We start from the raw sequence: 26982 nt of genomic DNA on the forward strand, positions 1-26982 counted from the left end.
AGAAATCTATGGATATACGAGCACAGTGGGGTTGCCATGGAGACAGGTACAGAGGCGCATTTAGAACAGGGCCTCATCGCATCACCTGATAAAAATAAGACCCAGGCTTTTTAATAGAATGAATTACTTAAGTTTTATATTTAACAGGGGACGACACCGAGGCTATTACTGGTTTTCAGAATATTTTAGGAATCTGGGCTGCCTGCTCGTGCATATGTTAACAGCCATCACAACATATGCTGTGCTGGACGGCAGCTAAGACCTGCAGGCCCACGTGCCCCTCCCACTCTCGGGATGAGAGCTGGTCCTTGCTGCTTGCGGTGACAGAGTTCCAGTGTATTTCAGAGAACGGGTTGTGCGCTCCGCTGGCCCTGGGCATACATTATCACTAATCGCCTATAACAACCTCACGACGGACTGATCTTATTTTGCAGAGGAAATCAAACAATGAAGCCCAGAGAGGTTCAGACCTTGCCCAGAGCCACACAGCTAAGAAATGGTGGAGCCGAGATTGAAGTCCAGGTGCCACCATGCACAGCCCAGGGTTTTATAAGGCATCACCCACACTCCCTGTGACAGAGAGGGATCTGAGTGAGGTGGAGACTTACCATTCTCACTGATGTGCAGCGTGGACCCTGTTACGGTGTAATTCTTCCAGGGCTGATTCCAAAGGATGGTTACGGGAAACACCCCAGGGTCTGACCTCTCCTGAAAAGCCCAGCTGCAGTTATCCAAGGTCAGTGTCAATACCTGGCTAGTTTCTCCTTACATCCATAGTCCTTCAGGATTGCCTCTTCCTGACGTCAGTAGAACACAGAGAGTTAACACAAGATGCCAAACCAAACACCGCTAAAAAAGTGTGCCCATTGCTGTTGTACACACGAATCTTAAATATACAAAAGCAAGCCAGAAAGCCAAAGGAAAGTCCTTTTCCTTGACCATGTTGTCTTTGGATTATCCTTGGCCCACCCACTCTGCAGAAAGATGCTTCCAAATCCTCTTGTGTGTTTATGTGTGTGTGTGTATGTGTGTAATGATTTCCCAGCAATAAGGCCTCACCTGTGCCCGCAAGTCTCCAGTCTCTCCTTGTGGCGGGGACGTGGTGGCAATGGAGGTGACAGAACTAGGATGGTTGGGAGGCTGGGCAGGGCCCTGGGTGAGGGTACCAGCAAGCAATGAAGCCCGGTTGTCTCCCCAACTCTGTTTCCCAGCGGAGGGCAATGCCATGCCCTGCCTTCAAGGGTTCAAGGAGAGCACGCATAGGCGAGACTGACATATACAGTGTGACAGAGATTCAAGCCAAAGCATCAGTCCAAATGAGCGAGACTGATGGGCAGGAGGAAGGTGAAAGCCACAGACCAGAGGCAGGGACCCAGGCACGGCAGGAGCTTCAGGCTCAGAAGGGAGCTAGGGACTCGCCCATGGCTTTCCCAGGCTGCCTGCAGTGTGGGTGTGGCACGCAGGTGAAGTCTGTCAGCTGGGTCAGCTCCTGCCCGCACACTGTGCTCAAACCCGTGTCTACTGCCCCTGCCGCCACCCACACAGCCCTCCCCATCAGTGCTGATGAAGACCTCAGGTGTAAGGGAAGAAGCCTAGATTTTAAGCTAGAGTTCATTTCCTGCGTGGCCCTTGTTAAGTTATTTCACTTTCATGGGGCCCGTGTTGTGTGCAGTGCATTAAACTCCAGTCTACAATGCTGGTATCCCCTACGAGTGCCGGTTCAAGTCCTGGCTGCTCTACTTCCCATCCAGGACCCTGCTAATGTGCCTGGAAGGCAGTAGATGATGACCCAAGTGCTTGAGCCCCTGACACTCACATGGGAGACCAGGATGGAGTTCTGGGCTCCTGGCTTCTGCCCAACCCAGCCACAGTTATTGCAGCCATTTGGGGGATGAACCAGTGTACGGAAGATCCATCTCTCTGTCTCTCTCTTGCTCCCTCCCTCTGTAACCCTGCCTTTCAAATAAATAAATTAATCCTTTAAAAGAATCATTTTGCCTTCAGAAACATAATTCCTTCTTTCTTACATTTGCATAGCAATTGGTAGATGAGGCTTTTTTGGTAGCTTTTTGAAAAAGGGATTTGTTGCATCAGTTAGACATGTAATCTATTTAAAAGCAATACGGGAGAAGAAAATTGAGTGTAGGCAAAACTTGTTAGCTGCAGTGTTTTTGCTACTTTCTGTCTGTAATATCAGCCTGGCATATGCAGAAAATACCAGGCACGTCAAAGGTCTCTGGGAAGGATCTTTAAAGAAACGCGTCATTTTGTGCTACTGAAATAATCCCACGATGTACTCCTGGATGGAGTGAGCTAAACCCACTCGGCGGAGCAGCCCGGAAATCGACACGCTGATTCTAGGGATGATCACGCACATACCTCCAATTTCCGACCTGGCTGTGTGCAAGCTGTGGTAACGTGGGCAAGACACTCACCATCCCTAAGCCCTAGCCTCCTCCCTTGTATGATGGGAATAACACAGGGCACAGCCCAAGGAGGAGCGCAGGTAGGGGAGTTATCAGTGAGCTATTCAAGTCCAGATACAACATCCCCCCTGTGGGGTGACTGCCTTAACCAGGATGGTGAGCAGGTGGACTGGGCCCAGCCTTCCCGCCCTCCGTAACCCGAAGACGCCTCAGAGCGGCCCCCAACCAGAATCTCCATGCCCTCCTGCAAAAGGGCTTGCGTTCTCAGCTCCCTCCTCACCACGAGCTCTTTCCATGAAAAGTCTCCCAGACACTTGTAGGCTACTGTCACCGTCTGCCTCCACGCCTTCTCTCATCCCTGTCTTTACCGTTTGCCCTCTAAATAAGGAAGTTGGCACTGCCAGCCCAAGAACTCTTGCCCAATTTGGGTCCTGGGTGGCCTCTCGCCTCCCTCTTCCCCCTGGGCCCCCAGCCAGCTGCCCCTCCCCCCACAGAGATGCTCCCTGCTAACCTCATTCCTGCCTCATAGTTGGAATGACAGTGGCTCCCAGAATCCCTGGGGAGTGGGGAGGGCGATGGGGGTCTGGGGAGGCAGCCAGGCCCAGGGGCAGGTTAATGTTACAGGGCTGGGCAAGGGACCTGGGCCGGCTGGCGTCAGGGTGCTGATGGGTGCAGGGGAGGGCCGGGCTGCCGAGCTATAAAGATAGATCAAATCCAATATAATCAGCTCGGGACACAACAAGCAGGCCACCTAGAGAGCGTCCCCAAGCCATGGTCCCTACCGGCCGCGGCTCAGCTCCGGTCCCGAGGCTCTCAGCCCGAGTGCCCGGAGCAGGCTTTGGTTTCGTGTCAGCAGCCTTCATCTGCCTTCCAAAAATAAGCCCCTGCCGCCATGCTGAGGGGAGAAAAACAAGAAGGGGGGTATTTTTAGGGCCATTAATTCTGACCACGTGCCTGAGAGGCAAGGTGGATGGCGCGGGGACAGAGGCTGTTCATCACTATGTCCCGGGGAGCAGGACGGCCTCAGGGCACGCTGCGGGCTCTCGTCTTCCTCGGCGTCCTAGTGGGTATGGTGGTGCCCTCGCCGGCCGGCACTCGCGCCAACAGCACGCTGCTGGCCTCCAGAGGCTGGGGCGCCCTGCTGTCCAGGTCCCGCGCTGGGCTGGCCGGAGAGATCGCCGGGGTGAATTGGGAGAGTGGCTATCTGGTGGGCATCAAGCGGCAGCGGAGGCTCTACTGCAACGTGGGCATCGGCTTTCACCTCCAGGTGCCTCCCGACGGCCGGGTCAGTGGAGTCCACGAGGAGAGTCCCTACAGTGAGTGCCCTTGCAGCCCACGGGGACGCGGGGGGCTCAGGCTGGAGCACGGCCGACAGACCTGGGGGCCTTGCTGTGGTGGGGGGGATGTTACCCCTCGAATGGCTCCTTCTGATTCTGCCTGGACGCAGATTACATGGGGTCGGGCCCAAGTATCCAGGTGTCCTGTGGGGTCCATCGGAGTCCTGGTAAGAACCATCAGCTGTGGATGCCGCAAGCTGGGGTGGGGAGGATGAATCTGGACCCTTGGACCAAATTAGACACCGGCTTATTTTTACTCAGGAGAAGGAAAGGCAAGCTGCAAAGTTTCTGGCTGAAGCACACCCTTCGTTTTCTTTCAGCCTGCTTGCTCGGTCCCCAGGTCTTTAATTTGAAGTCGAGAGGTTGCTGCATGGATGGTCTCCTACCCCGGGGGGGAGCATGGGGGCTGCAGGACCCTCGCCAGTGTTTGTGAGCTTAGAGGGGGCGAGATTGGTTGATGCATGTGAGCTGGACGTTAAATGATAATGATAATAAACAGGAAATGTGTGGTTTTGCCCACAACAAGGACCTGCCTGATTACGGCAGGGAAATCTCAGATTTAAAACCCACCTCAACTAGACGCAGAGGGGTGTGCAGAGCTTCTCCCTGCAGAACTGAACCTGTAACGGTGTCGTGGCAGGACTCGCACCCAGGATTCCTAAAGCTAGAGGGATGGAGGACACAGGTGGCGAGCGTCTGACTTTCTAGGAGCAAGGGGGGCGGACGTAGTCGCTCCTGGCAGGCTGATCCGCACACGCCCCGGGTAACGTGCTCCCCATCTCTTTGTCAGGCCTGCTGGAAATTTCCACAGTGGAGCGAGGCGTGGTGAGTCTCTTTGGAGTGAAAAGCGCCCTCTTCATTGCCATGAATAGTAAAGGAAGACTGTACACGACGGTGAGTTCACCGGGCAGGGGGATGCGCCAGCGTAGGGGAGGCCTGGCCTTGCCCCATTGAAGAAAAGAACACAGAATCCCAAGTTGAGGAGGGAATCGTTATCTCAGATGAGGAAAGCAGGAGCCGTGCAAGGAGCCTGAGCCTTGAAGCTTCCATCTGGTCAGCCTTGGCCTTGGGCCGTGATTTTTCTGACCCCACATGCCAGGGCCTCTGCAATGAATCAGAAAGCACAGCTCAGGGAGCTCTGGGTTGCAGGGAAGCCTTGGTGCTGGTGTGAGGCTGTTCCCCGGGGCACAGGTGGGGCTGGTTCCCTGCACCTCCATACGTGCTGAGCTCGGAAGTCCCCTGATGCACCTCCCTGTCGGGCTCTCTGGGCAGCCCCGGTCCAGCTGTCCCTGCACCACCTGGGTCACACCCAGGAAGGCACACACTGGCCCCTGGGTTCACGTAGCCACCCACCATACACATTTGCCAAAGCCTCTGGCTTCTGAGCCACTCATGCCCAGGGTTCTGCAGTCTGAGATTTGGCGTATTCCAGAAACATGGGCTGGGAAGACATCCCTGCAAAGCTGAAGAATCTGTGAGTACAGAAATAAGGAGGCTAAAAAGGACAGCCCCAGAACAATCCTCAAGGAATACCAAGCAGAGTTATTTATGGGAAGGGCGTGGAGGGCAAACTGACAATCGGGGACTGAACAAATAGTTCTGGGATGGGTGTCGGGCTCCAGGCACTGATCTCAACAGAGGAGGGTCAAGAAACGTGTGAATGGTTGACCAGGTGGCCCGTCATCCTAGGGCTAGCATCTCTGGTTGATTTGCATGAATATGTAGTATGGAGGAAAGTCAGTGGACCTGCCATGCAGTTCTGTGGACAGTCTGCATCCATATCACTTTGGTAATCTGTGGAAGTACAGGTATCCCGGGACCTTCCTCAGATACCCTGACTCAGTAGGGCTGGGATTAGTTTAGAAATGTCTGCTTTTTTTCTCTAAACATTTATTTTATTCACTTGAAATGCAGAGTTAAGGGTGGGTAGGGGGAGGGAGAGACAGAGAAACAGACAGAGAGAGAGAGCTCCCACCTGCTGGTTCACTGCCCAAATGGCCCCAGCAGCTAGGCTGGGCCAGGCTAAGGTCAGGAGCCCAAGTCTCCCATGTGTGTGCAGGGGCCTGAGCACTTGGGCCATCTTCTGCTGCTTTCCCAGGCCATTAGCAAGGAGCTGAATCTCAAGTGCAACAGCCAGGATTCGAACCAGCTCCCATATGGGATACCGGCACTGCAGGCGGCAGCTTTACCAGCTATGCTATAATGCTGGCCCCAAGTGTCACTTTTGTTTTTAAATGTCTCTTGTGTTTTGGGACACAGGCAGGCTTGGGGACCACCTGGAAACAGGACTTCTGGGGGGCAAGGAATCATCTCGCCCCCGGGGTACACCTGCCTCCGTGGTACACCTGCCCAGAGATGAAACCTAGCCTGTCACTTGGAGTTCTCAGACACCCTTTTGACCACTCTGGAAAGGCGATGAGATGGTCAGGAAGCAGCAGGGTCCAGCCCAGGCTTTGGGGGTGCAGGGACCACCCTCTTGGCAGTGACTCCTTCCACAGGGCCCCTTCTCAGCCGCCTGTGCAGCGCCAGGAATTGCCCATAACTGGTGGGCTGAGAACTTGGTTTTTGCCTACAGGACTCCATTCAGTGGGCTTGTAGCAGAGACATTTCTCGGAGGGAAACACAATTACATAACCTCTTCTCCAATGCGAGGTTTAATGGGTAGAGAAAGCAACCAGAGGGCAAAAAGCAGAACAGCAAAGAGGAAAGGAGCCATCCTTGGAGTGTGAGCTGCGTGGACGCCCACCAGACACGGGCCTGGCGCTCTGCTGTGTTGCTGGGCTGATGCTAGCAGGGTCAAGTGGGCAGATGAGTTCAGGGCTCCTTAAATGGACAGAGTCCAGGAGAAACAGGGGGAGGGAGAGGAGGAGGGGGAGGGCTTTTCCAAAAAGAAGCCCCCTTCCCACCCGCACCCTCCTTCCCCTCCCTCCCACACAGCATTTGGCTACAGAGTGTCTTCTGCTAGTTGGGAGATCCTGCTCCCCGACCCCAGGGCTGGGCAGTCCTGGGTGCAGAGAGCAGGGCTGGGCAGCTGTGGCCCAAACTGGGGCACCTGGTGTGGCTGAGGACCAGGTGCCCCTGCCCAAGCCCACCCCTCCTACCCCCACTCCCCGCCCTGCCCTTGCTGGGGCCCTCAGAGGCCCGTCCCATTATCGCAGTCTAAAAAAACAATTGCCAGCTGATCCCGGAGCCAGGAAGACTCCCGCCGGGTGATGATTTCATTCACACCATTTCTCTGTAAGCCCCCTGAGCTGCCTCATCTCCTGGCAGCTCAGCTGCTGCTGCCGCTAAGTGGGCTTTCTCACGGGGAGGAGGGGAAGTGTGCGGGGCGCGGGTGGGGGTGAGGAGACCTGGCGGCTATTCGTGGTCAGAGAGGGAGGGACGAGGAAACCCACCCAGAGGAAGTGGCCTCCCACGTCTCTGGGCAGCTTAGCTCCCTCCTGAGGCCAGGCAAGTGCCGAGCACCTCTTGTTTGTGGAGCTCCCTGCAGAGTGCTTTCCAGGCATTGGTTCAGGGCGCCTCTGGCAGGTGCATTTGGTCTTTAGCCTCCTCTTGCAGATGGGGACACTGGTGTCCGGGGTCTCCCATCCAGCCCCAGCTGCGTGCAGGCCTGCCCCACAGGAGCATTTGACATAGCACAAAACAATTTCCTCTACAAAGGCCTTTGGTCACCGCCTTGGGAGCAGAGGACCAAGAATAATAACTTCTTGAGTCCCGGATTCTGCCCGCTCGGGTGTAGATGGAGGTTGAAATCAGGGAATTGCAACCCCCTTGTTCCCCTTGAAAACTAGGAAAGCAACACTTCAGGGGTCTCCTCCACCTGCTGGCAGTTTTGCTAGAATTCTTGGTTTGAGAAAAATACCAGTATGGAAAATATTGATGCCTACTGACAAAATGATCTGGGACTCAGTCACACTTTTAAATGATATTAGTGTTGGGGCCATGACGGCAGGTGATCACGGGCAGTCCTATGATAAGATGAAAGTAGACAATTGGGGCCGGCGCTGCGGCTCACTAGGCTAATCCTCCGCCTAGCAGCGCTGGCACACCGGGTTCTAGTCCCGGTCGGGGCGCCGGATTCTGTCCCGGTTGCCCCTCTTCCAGGCCAGCTCTCTGCTGTGGCCAGGGAGTGCAGTGGAGGATGGCCCAGGTGCTTGGGCCCTGCACCCCATGGGAGACCAGGAAAAGCACCTGGCTCCTGGCTCCTGCCATCGGATCAGCGCGGTGCGCCGGCCGCGGCGGCCATTGGAGGGTGAACCAATGGCAAAGGAAGGCCTTTCTCTCTGTCTCTCTCTCTCACTGTCCACTCTGCCTGTCAAAAAAAAAAAAAAAAAAAGAAAAAAAAAAGAAAGTACACAATTGGTTTCATCTGCAGAGGCCTCCATGTCTAGAGCATTCGCCTGTGGAGCAGAGAACTGAATCTTTCTCTGCTCTGTGAGCTGCCTTCTTATCTAGCAGAGAGCAGCGGTCTCTGGGGAAAGACACAGAGGCCCCCCCACCCTGGGGAAGTGCAAGGGGCCATGCGTGCTTGCAGTAACAAGGGGCTTGAGGCCCTGCACGCAGATCTCTGCCTGCTACAAAAAGTCGAAAGGCCGACCTAGCTGCTGAGAACTTTCCCAATCGTACCTAGCTGACTGTGCAATCGGGTGTTAGGAAAAAGACTTGCAAGCCTGCAGGCGTTCTCAGAGCTGGGAGACTTTCCTGCGTGTCTGTTACACAGAAAAAGAGGCAGGTAAGGGCTGCAGAAGGGAGAGTCCTAGCAGGAAGTGCTGCTTTTCTTCTCTCTTCTTTCCTCCTTGTCACCTCCTTCCTCTGCACTCTATTCCAGGACCCTGTGCACCACCCCCACCGCACACACACAGCCAGGAGTAGCAGGGGCAAGTGGCCAAAGGAGCCACAGAGTGAAGATCTTGGGAGAAGGAACTAGACCTCCATCAGTCCCCATGACTCAGCTCAGTCTAAAGACAAGAGGATGGGTGTCTGTCGTCTCGGGCTTTCTGGGCATTTCTGCCAGCAGCCTTGCACCCTGAGCCACCCTTGGCTGTCTGTGCCCCTCTGAACGCATTTCTTTTGAGTGGAGTTTGGTCCCACATAAGTCTGGTTGGACCCACATGGAATTTCAGACATTGTCACGCTGCGGCTCAAGCGTGGCAGACCCGGGAAATGTGACCCAGTGGAATTACTTTCATTTGTTCAAGTAATAATATACGGTAGCTGCTTTTATTAACACAGCATTCGCTTGGCTCGAGTGCTTTTCTCACCAGAGCTGAGGAGCCAACATTCCTGAGCCATGAGAACTCCCAGCTCAGGGATTTGATGGAGAGGAGTAGGCGCTGGGTCTGGAGCATCACGCTGGCCAGTGGGAAAAATCCTGCCAGCCTGGAGCATTTGGGCTGTGTTCAGGGGAAATGTGGTGCTCCCCAGCGTGCCATGGGCCTCCTAGCAACCGTGCTAGTCTGTTGTCTGTTACTATAAGGAAATACCGGAGACTGGGTACTTTATAAAGAAAAGGGGTTTATTCTCTCACAGTTCTGCAGATTCAAGAGCATGGGGCTGGCTTCTGCTCTGTGCTGGCAAAGGCAGCCTCGAGCCAGATGACGTCACAGAGGCAGGAGTGCATGCACAGGGCAGAGATTGCATGCAGAAACAAAAGCCAGGGACAGCAGAGACCAGGCCTGCTTTTTTTGTAGCAACCCCCTCGTGAGAGCTAGCTGGGATCCCACAAAAGTGACAGCAGTTCCATCCGGGGACAGCACCCTCAGGGACCTGAATGCTTCTGGAAGATTCCATGCTGCCTCCAAATACTGCCACCCTGAGGACCAGGCTGCCAGCGCACAAACCCCTGGGGGACATGTCCCAGCTATGGCGCCACTGGACCCCATCCGTGGGTGGCGGGAAGCTGAAAGGAGCCCGCAAGGGAAGCAGAGGGCTTCTCAAGTGGACTTCGTCTCCCTCCCACCCTCGCCCCTGAGGTTGGTAATGCCCCACACCCTCTGCCCCAAGATTTGATTTCTTCTCTTGGGTTTGCAAACAACACCCGGAACCTCTCCCTTAACCACGGTCCAGGTCAGAAATAAATAAATGCTCCTGGAAACTGTCTGGGCGGGGGGCGTAAAGTTAGAACAAGGGGGCTGGCAGGCCTGCGGAGGGGCCATGCAAGCAGAGACCACCAGTGTGCTAAGGATGCTCTCTCACTCCATTTCCCGGCAGTAGGTAACAGGTAACCCCTGAACAGTTTAAGAATAGAAGACACAGATGATTATTCTACGGAAATTTCGGGCTGCCCCTACATGTGTCTTGAAGTCACCGAGTTCTTCCCGCAAGGCAGCTCCTGTTGCTTATTCCTTATTCCAGGGATAACCTGTGTGTGTGTGTGCACACACCAGGACGTTGTTTAAAAATCACACCAACAGGAGTGTGCTACACACACCACTTAGCCCTCTCTTCTTCACTGAGCTTTGTGTCTTTGGGGCCATTTCACGTGCGCAGACAATAGAGATCTGTGTTTCTCACGGCTTCCTGTACTGCACTGCCCTTCTCACGACTCCTCCTCGCTTTCCAGCTGTTACTATTGGAAACGAACGACGCTTCAGTAACTTCTGTGTGCCTGGGGGTGGGGTGGGGGGCCAGGAAGACCAATTCTTTTTATTTCTTTGAAGATTTTTATTTATTTTATTTGAAAGAGTTATGCAGAGAGAGAGAGAGAGAGAAAGAAAGAGAGAGAGGTCTTCTATCCAATGGTTCACTCCCCAAATGGCCACAACAGTCAAGAGCTGAGCCAATCCAAAGCCAGGAGCCAAGAGCTTCTTCCGGGTCTCGCACGTGGGTGCAGGGGCCCAAGGACCTGGGCCATCTTCTACTGCTTTCCCAGGCAATAGCAGAGAGCTGGATCAGAAGTGGAGCAGCCAGGTCTCGAACCAGCGTCCATTTGGGATACCGGCATTGCAGGTGGCAGCTTTACCAGCTAGGCCGCAGCGCCAGCCCCTAGGAGGACCAATTGTTACAAGTGAGATTGATGACCAGTTGCTATATTCATTGTTTTTCTGGTAGGTGGTTCTTTTTTTTTTTTTTTAATGGTCAAATGGTTCTTTATAGGGGTTATAAGAATACACATACCCCAAAAGACATTAAATGAGAATTCCTAATCTCTCTGCCTTCATCAACAAAAGTTTGACAAGAAGTGCTTTTCTGTCTGCAATCTGACTATTGCAAATGTAACCTCATGTATATATATTTATATATATTTATATTTTAATATATAGGGCAATTTATATTTTAATATATAAGATTTATATTTTTCCTATTAGGCATATTTTCTTACATTTGTATGCCACCTATATCTCCTTTTCTGATGATATTCACTTATAAATGCCATTAACTTTCCAGCAAGTTAAGGATTCTGAATAACAATGGGCTCTTTAACCTACGTATATTGTAAATTTTTTATCCAGTTCACCATTTATATTTTCATTTGGTTTAAGCTAATATTTTTCAAGTAGAAGTCAAATTTATGAGTTTTTTCATAACTACCGATTTTTTGTGTGTTCTGCTTAGAAAGATCTTCATGATTCCAAGATTTAAAAAAAAATTTTTTTTCTGGATTTTCTTGGTTCTCTTTTTTACATTTAAATCTTTGCTTCTTTTGGAGCATATTTTGATTTAAAGAATGAAGTCATAACTCATACTTTATTATTAAAAGATATTATCGGCTGGCATTGTGGCTCACTAGGCTAATCCTCTGCCTGTGGCGCTGGCACCCTGGGTTCTAGTCCCATTCAGGGCGCTGGATTCTGTCCCGGTTGCCCCTCTTCCAGTCCAGCTCTCTGCTGTGGCCCGGGAGTGCAGTGGAGGATGGCCCAAGTGCTTGGGCCCTGCACCCGCATGGGAGACCAGGAGAAGCACCTGGCTCCTGGCTTCGGATCGGTGCAGCGCCGGCCATAGCGGCCATTGCAGGGGGTGGGTGAACCAACAGAAGGAAGACTTTTCTCTCTGTCTCTCTCTCTCACTGTCTAACTCTGCCTGTCAAAAAAAAAAAAAAAAATTATCCAGTTGTTCTAACACCTTGTTTTCTCCGGTGAGTTGAAATGCTGCTTTATATTAATTTCAGATTTGTTTTTATTTTATGCTCACATATGAGGATATTTCAAACTTTTCATTACAAGATAGAATTAAAACTTGGTCACAAGCATTTTTGCGCTCCATGCATGGTTTCCTCCCAATCTGTGTCTGCCGTGATCTATCTGAAGACGGCGTGCGTCGTCTGGACTCTGTTCTGTTGGTTGATCGGAGCCAGGCCTTTACTTAGTGTTGCTTTAATTCTCAGTTAATGTTTGCACTTGAGATTGAGCCTGATCTTCCATCCTGCTGCTGCTCCTGAGCCTGACCCGTTAACAGCCTTCACTCACTGGAGTCCCTGCACACCCCATGTGCAGGTTCAGAAGCCAGGGCCGGGGCCTGTCCGTGGGGGTTAGCCCAGTGCCAGGGCTGGCGTGGCGTCTCCGTGCCCCTGCATGCCAGCTCCTGGTCTCCCAGCCACGCAGTCAAGGACTGCAGACCTCAGCCCACAGCGAGACTTCAGGATCCAGCTGGAGAGTGAGAATGGCACTGATAATAATATCTTGTTTTATTTTGTTTTCCTAAGTGCCGGGTGTTGTTTCCAGGGTTTTCCGTGCACTGTGCGTATTCATTTTTGCTCCAATTCTATGACATCACCATTCTTATGGCTCCCACTGTATAGGTGAGGGAATTGAGGCTTAGGAAATAAGGAACTTGGCCAAGTGCACATTGCTAACTTAAAGAGTAACCCTCAGTAGTCTAACCTCATGCAAATGTACTCTTTCTGGAATTTCATTGGGCTATTCCCACCATTAGAACAGTTCCTGGCTCATTCATTTACTGATCACCCACAACAAGAGAGGCAGAGGGAAGATGGAAACTGCCTGGTGTGGCGTCCAGGAGCCAGCTGGCCTGGCGGCAAAAGCTTAGACATCCACCGCCAGCCAACCCACACAGGTGAAGGCGCTGTGTATAATAAGGGTGGAGCCTGTGGATGGGAAAGGAGACAGCATGTTCTGCTGGGGGGAAGGGGGGAGGCCACTCGCATGCTGCACCAGGAGAGACCCCAGTGTGAGCGTGTCCTTTGCTTCAGTGTTGTCTTCCTTCAGTCATCACACGTTCAGCCTCACTTGCACACCAAGACACAACCCTGGTTGGGGATCCTGGAGTCTGGGGAGAGATTGTGTGCAGAGGGATCAGCGAGGGCTACTCACAGGGTTCGTTCCCATTCTGTCCAGAAAGCTCTCGTCCACCCCGCTGCCTGGGGAGGCTGCCACGCCCGGGGAGGATTCCTCCGGCAGCAGGACATGCCTCCTTGAGTGGGATTTTCTTAGAGCTTCCGGTAGCTGCAAACAGTTGGAAACTATGCCCCACCTCTCTCTGTCTGATTCAGTTCTTTCTTTTCTTAAAAAAAATTATTTATTTATTTGAAAGGTAGAGTTACAGACACAGACACACACACACACACACACAGAGAGAGAGAGAGAGAGAGAGAGAGAGAGAGGTCTTCCATCTGCTGGTTCACTCCCCAATTGGCCGCAACGGCTGGAGCTGTGCCGATCTGAAGCCAGAAGCCAGGAGCTTCTTCCAGGTCTCCCACACAGGTGCAGGGGCCCAAGGACCTTGGCCATCTTCCACTGCTATCCCAGTTCATCAGGAGGGAGCTGATCAGAAGTAGAGCAGCTGGGACTCAAACTGGTGTCCAGACGGGATGCCGGCACCACAGGCAGGGAGGCTTAATCTACTACACCACAGCACCGGCCCCAGCTATTTCTTTTAAAGACTAGATCCCAGATCTCCTGACTGCCCCTCAGCTGCCCAGAAATCCCTACAGACTCGGGCAGGGCAGGGTCTCAGCAGGCCAGGGAGGAAAGGGCCCACTTTTCTAGGAAGAAAGCAGGACTTGGGTGATGCATTGACAATGAATGCATTGGTGTGGGGCAGGAAGTCCAAGATGCATTAGAACAAGTGGCCTCCACACACTTCTCCTCCCAATTAGCATGGAAGCGGGCAATTCCTCGTTGAGCCCCAGGACTCCTTGGCACCACTGGTGACATCAGGAACCAGCTTCTTTTTCCCTGAGAAAAATTGCAGCTCCTCACCTCTCTGTCCCTGCTTGTCCCTACAGAGGGAGGAAGCTCTCTTCCTGCAAGACACGGTTTGCAGAAACGGAAATGGGCTGAGAGGGGTGGGACCTCCCCAAGGTCACACAAGTAGGAAGTGGAGAAGTCAGTGACAGGAACCCCGGGTCTCAGTCCTTCTCCACTGGGCTTCCTCTCACAGTGGACTTGAGAAACCAGCTCACTGTATTCTTGCTTAGGACTTTTCTCCAAATGGGGCTTCGTGGATGGACCCTGAGCTTTGCGTCAGGAGATCTGAGGAGCAGAGGTGGCTTCAGCTCCACCCACCCTATGTGACACAAAGCATCCACTTACATCCCCGGCCCTTGGTTCCCTCTCCCTAAGGAGCCACAAGAGTCCTGAAGTCTCCTCCTGCTCCCGCCTTTGCTGATTCTGGCTACCCAGGACGGCGTGGATCTCGCAACGGTTGTCCTGCAAAGAGGGGGGAAGGGGCTCTTGGCCCTCCCCACCCCTCTCGGCTGGCATTTGCAGCCCGTCTCGTTCCTAACTGGGCCTCTGCTCTTTGTCCGTCTCTTTTGCAGCCCAGCTTCCAAGAGGAATGCAAGTTCAGAGAAACCCTCCTGCCCAACAACTACAACGCCTACGAGTCTGACTTGTACCGCGGGACCTACATTGCGCTGAGCAAGTACGGACGGGTGAAGCGGGGCAGCAAGGTGTCCCCGATCATGACCGTCACTCACTTCCTTCCCAGGATATGAGGACCCAGGCAAGAAGGCTCGCGGGGTGAAAGCTGCATCGTTTCCTGTTGGAATTTGCACAAGTGAACGATCCCCCTTGCCCCTCTGTGGCTTCCGAGTCCAGCTTTATCTTGAGCTCGGGGAGATGGTTCTGGTGCCCCCTGACTCCGGACCCCATGGTATGTCACACACCCAAGGGAGGGGCTGCAGCCGACCTCTTAGAACGGCAGCAGATCCCGTGTCCTGCCCTCACCTGAGGAAGCAAGGTGGACATGACCCTCGTAGCGCGTGACCGTGTGCACAGAAGGCCAGGGTGGGAGTGTGTATGTGTCGATGCAGATCCATACGTCTTTATAGAGATAGCCTCAGAGCTCAGGCATTTCAAAGCATCGGGTTTCTTCCTCCTGGCATCACTGCTGCAGGAACTGGCTTGCAAGAATGTCACTTGTCAAACCAGTGGGATGGATGGGTGCGCTCCCTTTCTGCCTCTTTCCCATTACCTTTCCACTCGGAGGCCACCGACTGAGCAGGGGTGCCGGGCAGCAGCTGTCCCCTAAGTGCCCAAAGGGCAGGGGCAGAGGGTAACAGATTTCATTGCAAACCAGAAAGAGGGTGACCAGGCACCCCCACACTTCCTGCCTGAGAGGGCTCTGGGGACCCTCTGATGCCTTGTCAGGGAAGCCAGGGTTCGGGGAAGGGGTCCCCTTCTTGCAGGAGAGGGGTGGTTCGGCTGAGGAAGGGCTGCCGGAGGCGGCGGAAGGGACTGGATGTTCTGAGGAGAGCCACTCTGCCTGGAGCACTCAGCGCTACGTGTGGCTCCGAGAACTCAGGGGCCAGGCTGCCTGCCCACAACTTTTCCTCACTTTGAACTGGGTCTTATTTTAACCTCAGATGACAAGGATCCTAATAATGGCAACCTCTTTGGCGAGGGGCGGAGGGGTGGGGGTGCAAAGCAGGGCATGGAGGAAGTAGAGAGGCCTTGGACTACGGATGATAATTCCTCTCCAACTGTGTCCAGGAAACTCACCCAAGTTCTCATCTGATACTCTCACTTCCTTTCGTCCTCATGTCGCACACACACTGCGGCCTGGATGCAGTCGAATGGGCACTGTGACCTCCTGCGTTTCCCCCTCTTCCTCCCTACAGTAGGAGAGGAGTGATAATCCCATGAAATCAAGCCGCCAAACTGAAGCAGCTCCCCGCTGCACAATGCCTTCTTGCCGTCTGTCCTTTGCGAGTATTTAAAGCAGAGGTTCCCCAAGTGGCTATAAATGTTGTCTGCTGGAGCCTTCAGATTCCTGAACCACTGGAATGTTCCTAAATCTGAAACCAGAGAGATCCGTAGCAGAGTGCAAATATCTTTGGCATATGTCAACCATCGAGTTACAAAATGACCTGACACCCTGTGCTACTCTCAGGGGCCCCGGCCTGCAAGACAATCCCTCATCTGTTGCAAATGCCTTCATCTTCAACCTGTCTATTTGCAGATGCACCCATCTATAGATAGATCTGGGCTGAGGGGTTCCAAGCTGAAGATGGAGCTTGGCGATCCAAGAGAGGGACGCCATGTTGGCCACCTCCTCCACCCTGCTGGTGTCAAAGAGGGCGTGTGCTGGGTGAGGAGCACGCAAAGGCCAAACCAAGGTGAGCGGAGACCGAGCAGATGGCAGGAGCTCTGGATCAGGTGTGGACATGGTCAGGCCTTGGATGGAGACGAGCAGGAGCCGGGACCTTGGATCACGCGCAAGGGGCACAACGTTGGTCCCCGCCCCCCTTGACCGCTTGGAATACGGAAGTGCAGGGGACAAAGCTGATTGTTTTTCAGGACCTTGCCCAGTGCGCTTGGTCTCTTGAATGGACTCCACCGGAAACAAAGGCACTTGCAATCTGAGGTGCATATTGATTCCCAACAGAACTGGGAGTGGAAGGTGGTGAGGTGGGGCAATTGGACTGCGATCTGGTCAGGGAAAAAAAAAAAGTTTTAGGTTCCTAAAGCACTAATTCCTTTTTACCTCGATCTTTGAGCTAATTTGATGTGAAAGGAAGTGACCTTCTAAAGAGAGCCCTCAAAGCCTTGGACAGCTAGACCTTCTGTACATCTCTCTAGGGGCTCAGAAAACTCCAGTCCCAAACAGGAGTTTCCCCAAATGTCCACTCCCACTTTTCATGCCAAGGGTGAGAAGGAGAAGCTATAAAATGTCCACGCTCAAACAGGCTTGATGCTCAGCTGCTGTGTAGTGATTATCTCCGACAGGCACGGGTTAGGAGAAGCAGGCATCTGCAATAACTGATATCAGGGCCCATGCTGTGCTAGTCGTTAAGGGTTTTGAAAATCACCCCTGGATGCAGCCGATGTATGACTGACTCCTTAGCACCCTTCCCATGCAAGGGAATCATCTCGAGGGATTTCTCGTTGGCCTGACAGCATCTCACGCTGAGCAAAGCCAATGCCCATCCAGAGAAGTGGGCTTAAGAACCAGAACGGAGTAAGATCAGTCTGCCAGTGCATCAGACCCTTCTCTCCCACTACCGCGCACAGGCATGAGAAGCTGTTTCCTCCATGGCCACAGGTCCACCAAGCCCTGCACTCAGCTGTCAGTCCCACTGAATCCAGCGGTTTCAGAGCACGTTGCCATGGACAGGGGAAGAAGAGGGAGCCCCTCCCTCCCACTGAGGATGTGCCAGGAGTGGCCTGGGTCCTCCCTCCCCCAACTCCTGGGCAAAGACCCTGGTTTGTAGAGTTGTGTAGCTCGTTGGCCTCTCTTCTATCCTGGATCTTTTCTGGCAGCTCCATGTGAACTTGGGGTTCCAAAAGCCAGCAGGCTGCCTTCGTCCTTCTCCCAAGAGCAAATGAGACTTCTCAGCTGGAAAAGCTTAGCTCAGAAATGAAGGGGAGCCCAGGCTCCTTACGAAGTCTCCACCACCTTCAGGACAATGAATGGACCTCAGAGGAAACGAGAGAATTCCAAATGCCTTGTTCGTGCCTCCCACCCCTCCTTCCTTCTCACTTCCCATACATCTGTGAGCCCCTCTTGGAAATCAGCGTATAATTTCATAATTAATACCTCATCATCATCCTCGCCAGCCTTCCCCTCTGCCAGCACGTCTCCTCACACCTCGACACACCCTCCCTAACCCACATGTCCAAGCCCTTGGTCAGGGCCATTCTCTGCCTTAAGAAAGAGGACATTTGCTCTGGTCCTCTGAGTCAGGGTACAAACCTCTCTAACCTTTTGAGGTTTCTCCTGAAATTCTCTTCCCATCTCTGTCCTACCCTGGAGAGTTTGGGATTCTTCCTTCCTTTGTGGGCTCTGAACCCCTTTCTGTCCTGAGACCCCAAATCCTTTGAGTTCTCACTCCCTGCAAGTCTTGATGGAAGAAAGACATGGAAGACCCCCAGAGTCCAGTCTTGTGTCTGACATCGTTTGCCTTTGCTTGTGTTGTCCCACAGTCACCCGTGCAAACATACCTCCCGGATGTGACCGCTGACTCCCAAGATACCCAGATGTCTTTTCTACCCTCTGTGCCCTTTTTACCTTTTGCATGTGGACACAGCTAGAGAACTCTTCTCATCCCTATGCATTTCCCCAAAGATGCGGGTCAGGGGTCACCAGGGAGTGCCACTTGACACTCTTCTGCCTGTAAAGTGCATCTCCAAGATTGCTCCTCCCCCTTCTTCCCCTTCGAGGAGCCAACCACCCAAGCTGAGAGCTCCCAGAAAAACTCCAAAGATAGGAATGCTTGGGACGAGGTCAGAAAAACAGGTAGAAGTACTCACTTGGTGCTTGCCTCCTAGACAGCCCGAGGATGTGACAGTGCCCTCGGCAGATCCCGAATCCAGTCCCTCCTGCAGATAGCCAATACAGAACCGCGTTTGTATACCTCATCGAACTACTGAAATTCCAGCATCAGGCAGCCGTGTCCTGATGCGGTCTTCTCTCTCTGTACATCATTAGGAACCTCAGGCTGGGTCCCGGTGCAGAGCTGTCCTCAAGTTTGGGAGCAGCGGACAGGAAACCCAGAAACTGTTCAATCGTGTGCTTGTGAAATGTGATGCTTCTATTTTTTTAATATGTATGTGCTATGCACAAACCATATCATGTTCCAGCCCTAAAGGATAAGGTCTTTTTATACGTTTCTCTAAACTGTTTGCCTCTTCCTCTCCTATTAAAACTGACAACAAAGCTCTGGACTGTGGTTGACATTTACCTTGATTCTCTCCCTCCCTCTCAAAGCAGGCAAGGCAAGAGAAGAAAGCAGAGACCCATGGTGCTGCCACTTACGGAGGCTCCCCTAGCCCAACCACCCATCTTATCAATGGGGGATTTGGCCCAGGAGATGAGAAGAAGCAACCCTAAGCCTGAAGGAGGCAGCAGCTCTTCTCTCTGCCTTAGTCAAAGTCAAATAAACATATTCTTGTGCGTGTAGAATCCACTCATTCATCCGCCCATCCATCCAGAAAGACCTATGGAGCACCTCACCACTGCACTGGGCTAGGTTTGGGGGATACCTGAGTGGACAAGGTGGACCCAGCCCCCATCCTCCCACAAATTTTCATTTAAAAATAATTACTCACTGCCCAAGACTCGGGCCCCGGAGGATGGAGTGGGTCCCAGGATTCACACTTACAACTTGCGCACCAGGCAGTTCTGACGTTGAAAAGCACTGCCCAGTAGGATGGCCATGAGTCCAGAACATTTGAGCTTGGGGAGACTCCACAAATTAGAAGAGCTCCTTTAGAGATTGGATGAAGATGACCCAGAGCTGAGTTCCTTCCCGGGATTGCAGTCTCCTGAGCTTCCTCCCTCCTTTCACCCTTCCTCTTCCTCGGTGGCAGGAGATGCCTCCGCCATGCTCCTGCTCCAGCCTCCCCCCCCCCATGCCCCTCCTCATGCCCTCCCTGGGGAGATCGTCTTGCTCCTTCGGTTGAACAGTGCTGGGTTCTGAATGAATCTATGTGCTCCTGGAAGGGCTGCCTGCTCCTTTGGCCTCCACCTCATTCCTGTATTCATTCATGCAATTCGGAGTTCTAAGCTCCTGCTGTATGTCAGGTGCCACATTGGGGCCCAAGAATATCCCTACTAGCCTATAGATTGGCAAGAAATATGGGTGCCAAATAAATGATGAGAGTAAAAGGTGAGGAGTAGGGTGAAGGAGAAAGTTCGAGTGCTCTGTGGAGCACAGAACAGAGTTTGGTGCTCATCTGGGTGGATAAGAGGAGCCAGTGCAGAGCAGCTGAATTAGCTGTAAGTGAAGTCATAACCATAAATCAGTTAGGACATTCTCATTGCTTCCTTAAGATCCTTCAGGCACAGTTACTCTTTTTTTTTTAATTTTATTTATTTGAAAGAGTTACAGAGAGAGGTAGAGTCAGAGAGAGAGGTCTTCCATCCACTGGTTCACTCCCCAGATGGCCACAACAGCCGGAGATGCACCAATCTGAAGCCAGGAGCCAGGAGCTTCTTCTGGGTCTCCCACGTGGGTGCAGGGGCCCAAGCACTTGGGCCATCTTCTACTGCTTTCCCAGGCCATAGCAGAAAGCTGGATCAGAAGAGGAGCAGCTGGGACTAGAACTGGTGCCCATATGAGATGCCGGTGCTTCAGGCCAGGGCTTTAATCCGCTGCACCACAGCACCAGCCCCCATTACATTGTTTTTGCAAGGAACACAAGAGTCCTCCTGTCTGGTGTTGGTGGGAAACTCTCCATCCACACAGACCTAGCAAGTCTGGGGCTATAGAGAGCTGTCCTTGCTTCCATAGAAGTGCATTGAGTGCCTAATTCAGACCGCTCACAAAGCCATAAGAAGAATCCACAGCCTGGGGCCAGCATTGTGTTGTAACCAGTAAAGCTGCTGCCCGCAACACCAGCATCCTATATGGGTGCCAGTTAGAGTTCCAGCTACTCCACCTCCAATCCAGCTCCCTGCTAACGTGCTTGGGAAAGCAGAAGATGACCCAAGGGCTTGGGCCCCTGCCACCCACATGGGAGACCCAAATGAAGCTCCTGGCTCTTGGCTTCAGCTTGGCTCAGCACTGACTGTTGCTGCCACCTGGGGGGGGGGGGGGTAAACCAGCAGTTGGAAGATCTCTCTCCTTCTCCCTGTCCATCTCTCTTTGCAACTCTGACTTCAAATAAATAAATATTAAAAAAAAAAAAAGCTGCTGCAGACTGAGTGACTTCCACAACAGACTTTTGTTTTCTCGCAGCCTAGGAGGCAGGAAACCCAGGATCGATGCCTGGCAGGGTGGGCTTCAGGCAAAGCCTCTCTTTCTGACTTCTTGCTCTGTCCTTATATGGCCTTGTTTTTGTGCACAAGGAGCAAGAGGGTGTGTCCTGTTGGGGACACTCAGTCTTCACCAGCGCCCACTGCCACCCAGGGAAGCCTCGCTCACACATGGCGCTGTTCTAATGCCACTCCAGGAAGGGCTCATGGCTGGCTGGTATGGGGGATCTGCTGTCATCACTTTTGCCTACTCTGTTCTCAGCCTCTTTTTTTTTTTTTTTTTTGTGACAGGCAGAGTGGACAGTGAGAGAGAGAGACAGAGAGAAAGGTCTTCCTTTTGCCGTTGGTTCACCCTCCAATGGCCGCCGCGGCCGGCGCGCTGCGGCCGGCGCACCGCGCTGATCCGATGGCAGGAGCCAGGAGCCAGGTGCTTTTCCTGGTCTCCCATGGGGTGCAGGGCCCAAGCACCTGGGCCATCCTCCACTGCACTCCCTGGCCACAGCAGAGGGCTGGCCTGGAAGAGGGGCAACCGGGACAGACTCCGGCGCCCCGACCGGGACTAGAACCCGGTGTGCCGGCGCCGCTAGGCGGAGGATTAGCCTAGTGAGCCGCGGCGCCGGCCCTGTTCTCAGCCTCTTAAAGAACCAGCAGTCCAGAGCAGGTACTGAGAACATCAGTTAACAACTCACTTGGGACGCCCACATCCCACACCAGAGTGCTTAGGTGCAAGTCGCCAAGTGCCCACCACAGTCAGAGCTTGGTCAGGCAAAAGCCAGGAGCCAGAAACTCAATTCAGGTCTCCCACGTGGGTGGCAGGGGCCCAAATACTTGAGCCATCACCCACTGCATCCCAGAATGCACATTAGCAGGGAGCTGGAGTCAAGAGCGGAGCTGGGACTTAGACCCAGGCATTCTGATGTAGGGTGTGGGCATCTCAGCTGATGCCTTAACTTATGGGCCAGAAACCCACCCCAGAATCTCACGAATTCCTGAGCAGAGTCCCAGAGCACCTGCCACTGCTCTGTGGCTTCCTGTCCCTCCAGGATCAGCTATGGGTCCCCCCAATCTCCAACATCGCTAGGAAAACAACGTATCTCAAAAGTTCTGTGTCTTCCTAAGCATTTTTAACTGGAGACAATGCAGCAAAGCAACAGTAACAAAACATGAAGACTAAATAGCCCATAATTTGAAAGGTAAAACCCATGGGTGACAATTAGGAGGAGAAGGGAGAGAGAAATAACAAAATTTGGGGAGAATAACAGGAGATAGCATTCATTATTTAGGCCTCTTTATAGATCTAAATGCATGTCTTCTGTAATAACACAGAATGTGCTGTTTCCTGGTTTGCTAATCAAATTATGCTTATAAAACTCAAGATGTAACGTTTGTAAGGCAAGAACAAAGCATATTCTGCAGAAAAAGCTATATTTGTGGGGCCGGTGCTGTGGTGCAGTGGGTTAATGCCCTGGCCTGAAGCACCGACATCCCATATGGGCGCCGGTTCTAGTTCTTGCTGCTCCTCTTCCAATCCAGCTCTCTGCTATGGCCTGGGATAGCAGTACAAGATGGTCCAAGTCCTTGGGCTCCTGCACCCTCTTGGGAGACCTGGAAGAAGCTCCTGGCTCCTGGCTTCGGATTGGCACAGCTCCCGCCGTTGCAGCCATCTGGGGAGTGAACCAGCAGATGGAAGACCTCTCTCTCTCTCTCTCTCTCTCTCTCTCTCTGTCTCTGCCTCTCTTCTCTCTGTGTAACTCTGACTCTCAAGTAAAAAATAAATAATTTTTTTAAAAAAGCTATATTCATTGTGTTTTCCAAATATTTTTTATTTTAATTTTCAAAAGTTTTCAAAGTCTCCGAAATAGCATCCTGTCCCTGCCTTCCAGTCCTCCCGCCATGCTGCACAATGCTGCTGCCATCTCTGACCGAGCACATTTCCATCGTTTTCTGCTTTGGTTCCTCTGCCCCCGAGGGCTGCTGTTTCAGCCTCGTAGGTCTCTTAATCCAGACACCTGCTCCCAGATGGAAGAGGAAGGGCCATTCTGCACCGGACCCATTGGTACTGCCCCCTTGTGGTTATTTCCTTAACGACGTCTTCATCCTTGGATGTCATCCCTAGATGTTCAAAACAGATGCACTCAATCCCAACTGTGAGTTGGAATTTGGATGCTGATTTTACGAAAGAATGAGTCAAGATCCTTGCCTGGAAAGAGCTCATAGACCTGGGTGGAGGACAGTGCCTGTTCAGGTAATTAGAATACCTGCATTCAATTAGAAATGCATGTGAGGGGCCGGTGCCGAAGCTCACTAGGCTAATCCTCCGCGTTGCGGCGCCGGCACACCGGGTTCTAGTCCCGGTCGGGGCGCCGGATTCTGTCCCGGTTGCCCCTCTTCCAGGCCAGCTCTCTGCTGTGGCCAGGGAGTGCAGTGGAGGATGGCCCAAGTGCTTGGGCCCTGCACCCGCATGGGAGACCAGGATAAGCACCTGGCTCCTGCCATCGGATCAGCGCGGTGCGCCGGCTGCAGTGCGCCAGCCATGGCGGCCATTGGAGGGTGAACCAATGGCAAAAGGAAGACCTTTCTCTCTGTCTCTGTCACTGTCCACTCTGCCTGTCAAAAAGAAGAAGAAGAAGAGGAAGAGGAAGAGGAAGAGGAAGAGGAAGAGGAAGAAGAAGAAGAAGAAGAAGAAGAAGAAGAAGAAGAAGAAGAAGAAGAAGAAGAAATGCATGTGAAACTGCAGAGGAGAATATGGCTGGTCAGAATGGAGAGGGTGCAAAGACTCAGGAGGACAGGCCAGTAGAGCTGGGACTGCGAGGGTGAAAGCACGGGGGAAGTAGGGCTGTCCCAGGCTGGGAGAAGGCCTGAGCACGGCCCTAGCCCGAGCATCAGAGCACAGGCGGAAGGGCCAAGATCCCACTGCCCACATGGGAGGACCACTTCAAGCCCCAGGTTTTGGTTTAGCTTCCTGCTAACGAGTGTAGGAAGGCCCCTGCCACCCATGTGGGAGATGAGGATGGAGTTCCTGGCTTCTGGCTTTGGCCTGGTCCAACCACACCTTGCAGTTTGTGGCCATTTGGGAAAAGAACCAGTAGATGGAAGTTTCTCTCTCTCTCTCTCTCTCTCTCTCTTCCTCTCTGGTGCTCTGCTTTTCAAATAAATAAATTTTCTTCAAAAAAGCACAAAATGAGCTGAGAGAAGGGGTTACAGTGTGGATGTGGATGCAGATGGATAAGGGTCCAAATTTGGGGGGTTCTATTGAGATCTGCGTGATCTTAAGTTATTGACGCCCCAGCCTCCTCTTCCATAAAACCAGCATAATCGTAGTATCTCACAGAGTCCTTGTGAAGATGAAGTGGAATGACACACACCCAGTGCTCTGCACGGGACTTGGCCCATAACGAGCGCTAGTGAATTCTAGATGCTAATGGCAAGCAGGGCAGGTGTCAGAGGATGGCTGGCACGGAGGGCTGGGAGGGGAATGCAAGTTGGAAACAGGTCTCGAATGCCAAGCTGAGGAGTTAAAAATTTCCTTGCAGACAGTGGTAAACCACTGCCGATTTTTGCAAAAAGTGGTGTGGTCAGGTCCTATATTAAGATGAGAATCCTGTGAGCATGGGAAGGAAGGGAGTGGCTAAGCCACGTATTAAGTAAATATTTATTTTAATCATACTGGTTTTCAGTAATGATGCAGTGAACTTGAGCCACAACAGATCCCTGCCCATGGGAGCTTCCATTCACGTCCACCAGTCACCACACACAGGGACATCAGCACTCATGACAGGTGGGCTGGCAAGAAAACAATCATGGGGCTAGAAAATGTCCATGGATAAGTGAGTCATGCAGGCTCCGGGGCCTCGATTTCTTCATCTTCCTCTGTTTGTTTGCTTGTTTGTTTGTTTTGGGTGTATTTATTTGAAAGGCAGAGCATCAGGGGCATGGGGGAGAGACAGATCTTCCATCCACTGCTTCATTCCCTAAGTGGCTACAACAGCCAGGGCTGGGCCAAGCTGACCAGGAGCCAGAAACTGTATCCAGGTCTCCCACATGGGTGGCAGGGGCCCAAGGACTTGGGCCACCCTCAGCTGCCTTCCCAGGTGCATGAAGCAGGAAGCTGGATCTGAAGTAGAACGGCCAAGACCGGAACCGGCATTCAGTTACAGGGTGCCAGCGGGGCAAGCGTCAGCTCGACCTGCTGCAACACGACGCGGTCCCCTAGTTTCTTCATCTCTTACGGACAGATTACTCTTCTGCCCTGCTCGTCCTGCAGAGTCAGTGGGTGGATCGCAATGAGGGGCTATGCTGGGGAGAGTTTTGTGAAGTGTCAGTCACTGCAGAAGTAAGAATGATGCTGGGTTCTTGGGCAAATCCCTAGTGGTAACGGATTCCCAGTGCGTCCCTGGGGTCCCCTCCCAGATGACTCATCTGATTTTCCCTTAGCTTGTCCACACAACAAGGCAGACAGAGGTACTCTATTCTATCCCTTTGCCTTGCCCCCACCTTTTAGAATCATGTGGAAAGATGGAAGGGAAGGAAGGAGGAAGTATTTCTGAAAGTGCCAGGCACTTTCGCAACTGTTACACCAGCGGCTGTCAGTGGATGTGGGGTTGGCTGAGTAAACTGGGGAGTGCTGCTGGCACTCGCGGGCAGAAGCCACGTGCAAGGGACATGTGCATCAGGCAGGACTGTCCCCTGGCATGCAGACTTCTCCTGCACTCTGCTCAGTTTTGAAAATGTCGGGTAGATGAAACACCATTTTTAAGTCTGAATCTAGGATCAACTGGGCTTTCCATAAAATAGGAAGTGTCTCTCTCTCTCTAGATCAATATGCAGTGAGTTTTCCAACTAGGGTGTAAATCTTGTTTTGCTTGAATCCTTCCAAGAGCTGTTCAGCATTTTGAAAATGCACTCTGTGTTAAAGGCACTGAGTTGCCAGCATGGCTGCCTTGGGAGCCCTCTCCTTCACAATGATCCTCGCTCTCCCCGTACATAGAGCTAGACGGCGGTACTTATTTAACTCCTATTTCAAAGATCAGAAAGGATGCAATTTTTATACGATTTCCTTTTTCTTAATTTGTGTTTTTTTAACTTGAGAGGCAGGAAGAGAGAGAAAGATATGGATGTTGGTTCACTCCCTAAATGCCCACAACAGTCAGGGCTAGGCCAGGCTGAAGCCAGGAGCCGACACTTATTCAATCCAGGTATCTCACATGAGTGGCGGGGACCCCTCCCGGGGTGCTTGGGAAGCTGGATCAGAAGCAGAGCCAGGGCTCAAATCAGGCACTCAGGGGATGCAAGTGTCCCAGAGAGCAACTTACTGCTGTGCCAACCACCCACACCATAGAACATTTTCTTGCTGTTCTCGAATCCAAATACATGTCATATAACGGTACAAGCATCTGACTATGCTTTTATTTTTCTTTATTCAAGAAATGAGTCATGGGGGGGGGGCAGGGATGGAGGGATCCCATCTTCATATTCACTCTCCAAATGCCCGCAAAGGCTAGGGCTAGGCTGGGGTCAAAACCAGGATCTGGGAACTCAACCCAGGTCTCCCATGTGGGTGGCAGGAACACAACTACTTGAGCCATCGCTGCTGCCTCCCAGGGTCTGCATTAGCAGGAAACTGGCGTCCGGAACCAGAGTCAGGAATTGAACCCAGGCACTCTTGACATGGATGTGACTGTCCCAACTGTCTTAACCCATTTGGCCAAATACCCACGCCACCACTATCTTTTAATGTATCCATGTCTGAGCATTTAAATACTGAAACACAGAGTATCTTAGGCTACTTTCCTCTTATTCTACCTACAGTTTAGGCTTTATATTGATGTTTAAAAGATAGTACAGGTAACTTAAGTTATCCAAGGGGTCCATAATAGGCTTCTCTGCCTATTATGAAAAAACCATACCCAGATCTCATTGTTTTTGCATCAACATAATTTGTCTTTTAATTCCATTTTCCATGAACTTTAAAAAGTGTCCACCAATTAATCTTGATTTTTTTTTTTACAGCCAGAGTGGACAGTGAGAGAGAGAGAGAGAGACAGAGAGAAAGGTCTTCCTTTTGCCGTTGGTTCACCCTCCAATGGCCGCTGCGGCCGGCGCATCGCGCTGATCTGAAGCCA

The 26982-nt window shown here is 52.3% G+C and overlaps 1 protein-coding gene across 1 annotated transcript; it reads left to right on the forward strand.

The window, feature by feature from the left end:
- The first annotated feature begins 2991 nt into the window (after positions 1-2991).
- FGF6 (fibroblast growth factor 6) lies at positions 2992-18820 on the forward strand. The gene is made up of 3 exons (XM_002712836.5): positions 2992-3742; positions 4554-4657; positions 14481-18820. The coding sequence occupies exons 1-3, from the start codon at positions 3397-3399 to the stop codon at positions 14655-14657; spliced, it is 627 nt and encodes a 208-aa protein (XP_002712882.1). The 5' UTR covers positions 2992-3396; the 3' UTR covers positions 14658-18820.
- The last annotated feature ends 8162 nt before the right edge of the window (positions 18821-26982 follow it).

This window comes from Oryctolagus cuniculus, chromosome 9 (genome assembly GCF_964237555.1).
Source record: "Oryctolagus cuniculus chromosome 9, mOryCun1.1, whole genome shotgun sequence".
Classification (NCBI taxonomy): domain Eukaryota; kingdom Metazoa; phylum Chordata; class Mammalia; order Lagomorpha; family Leporidae; genus Oryctolagus; species Oryctolagus cuniculus.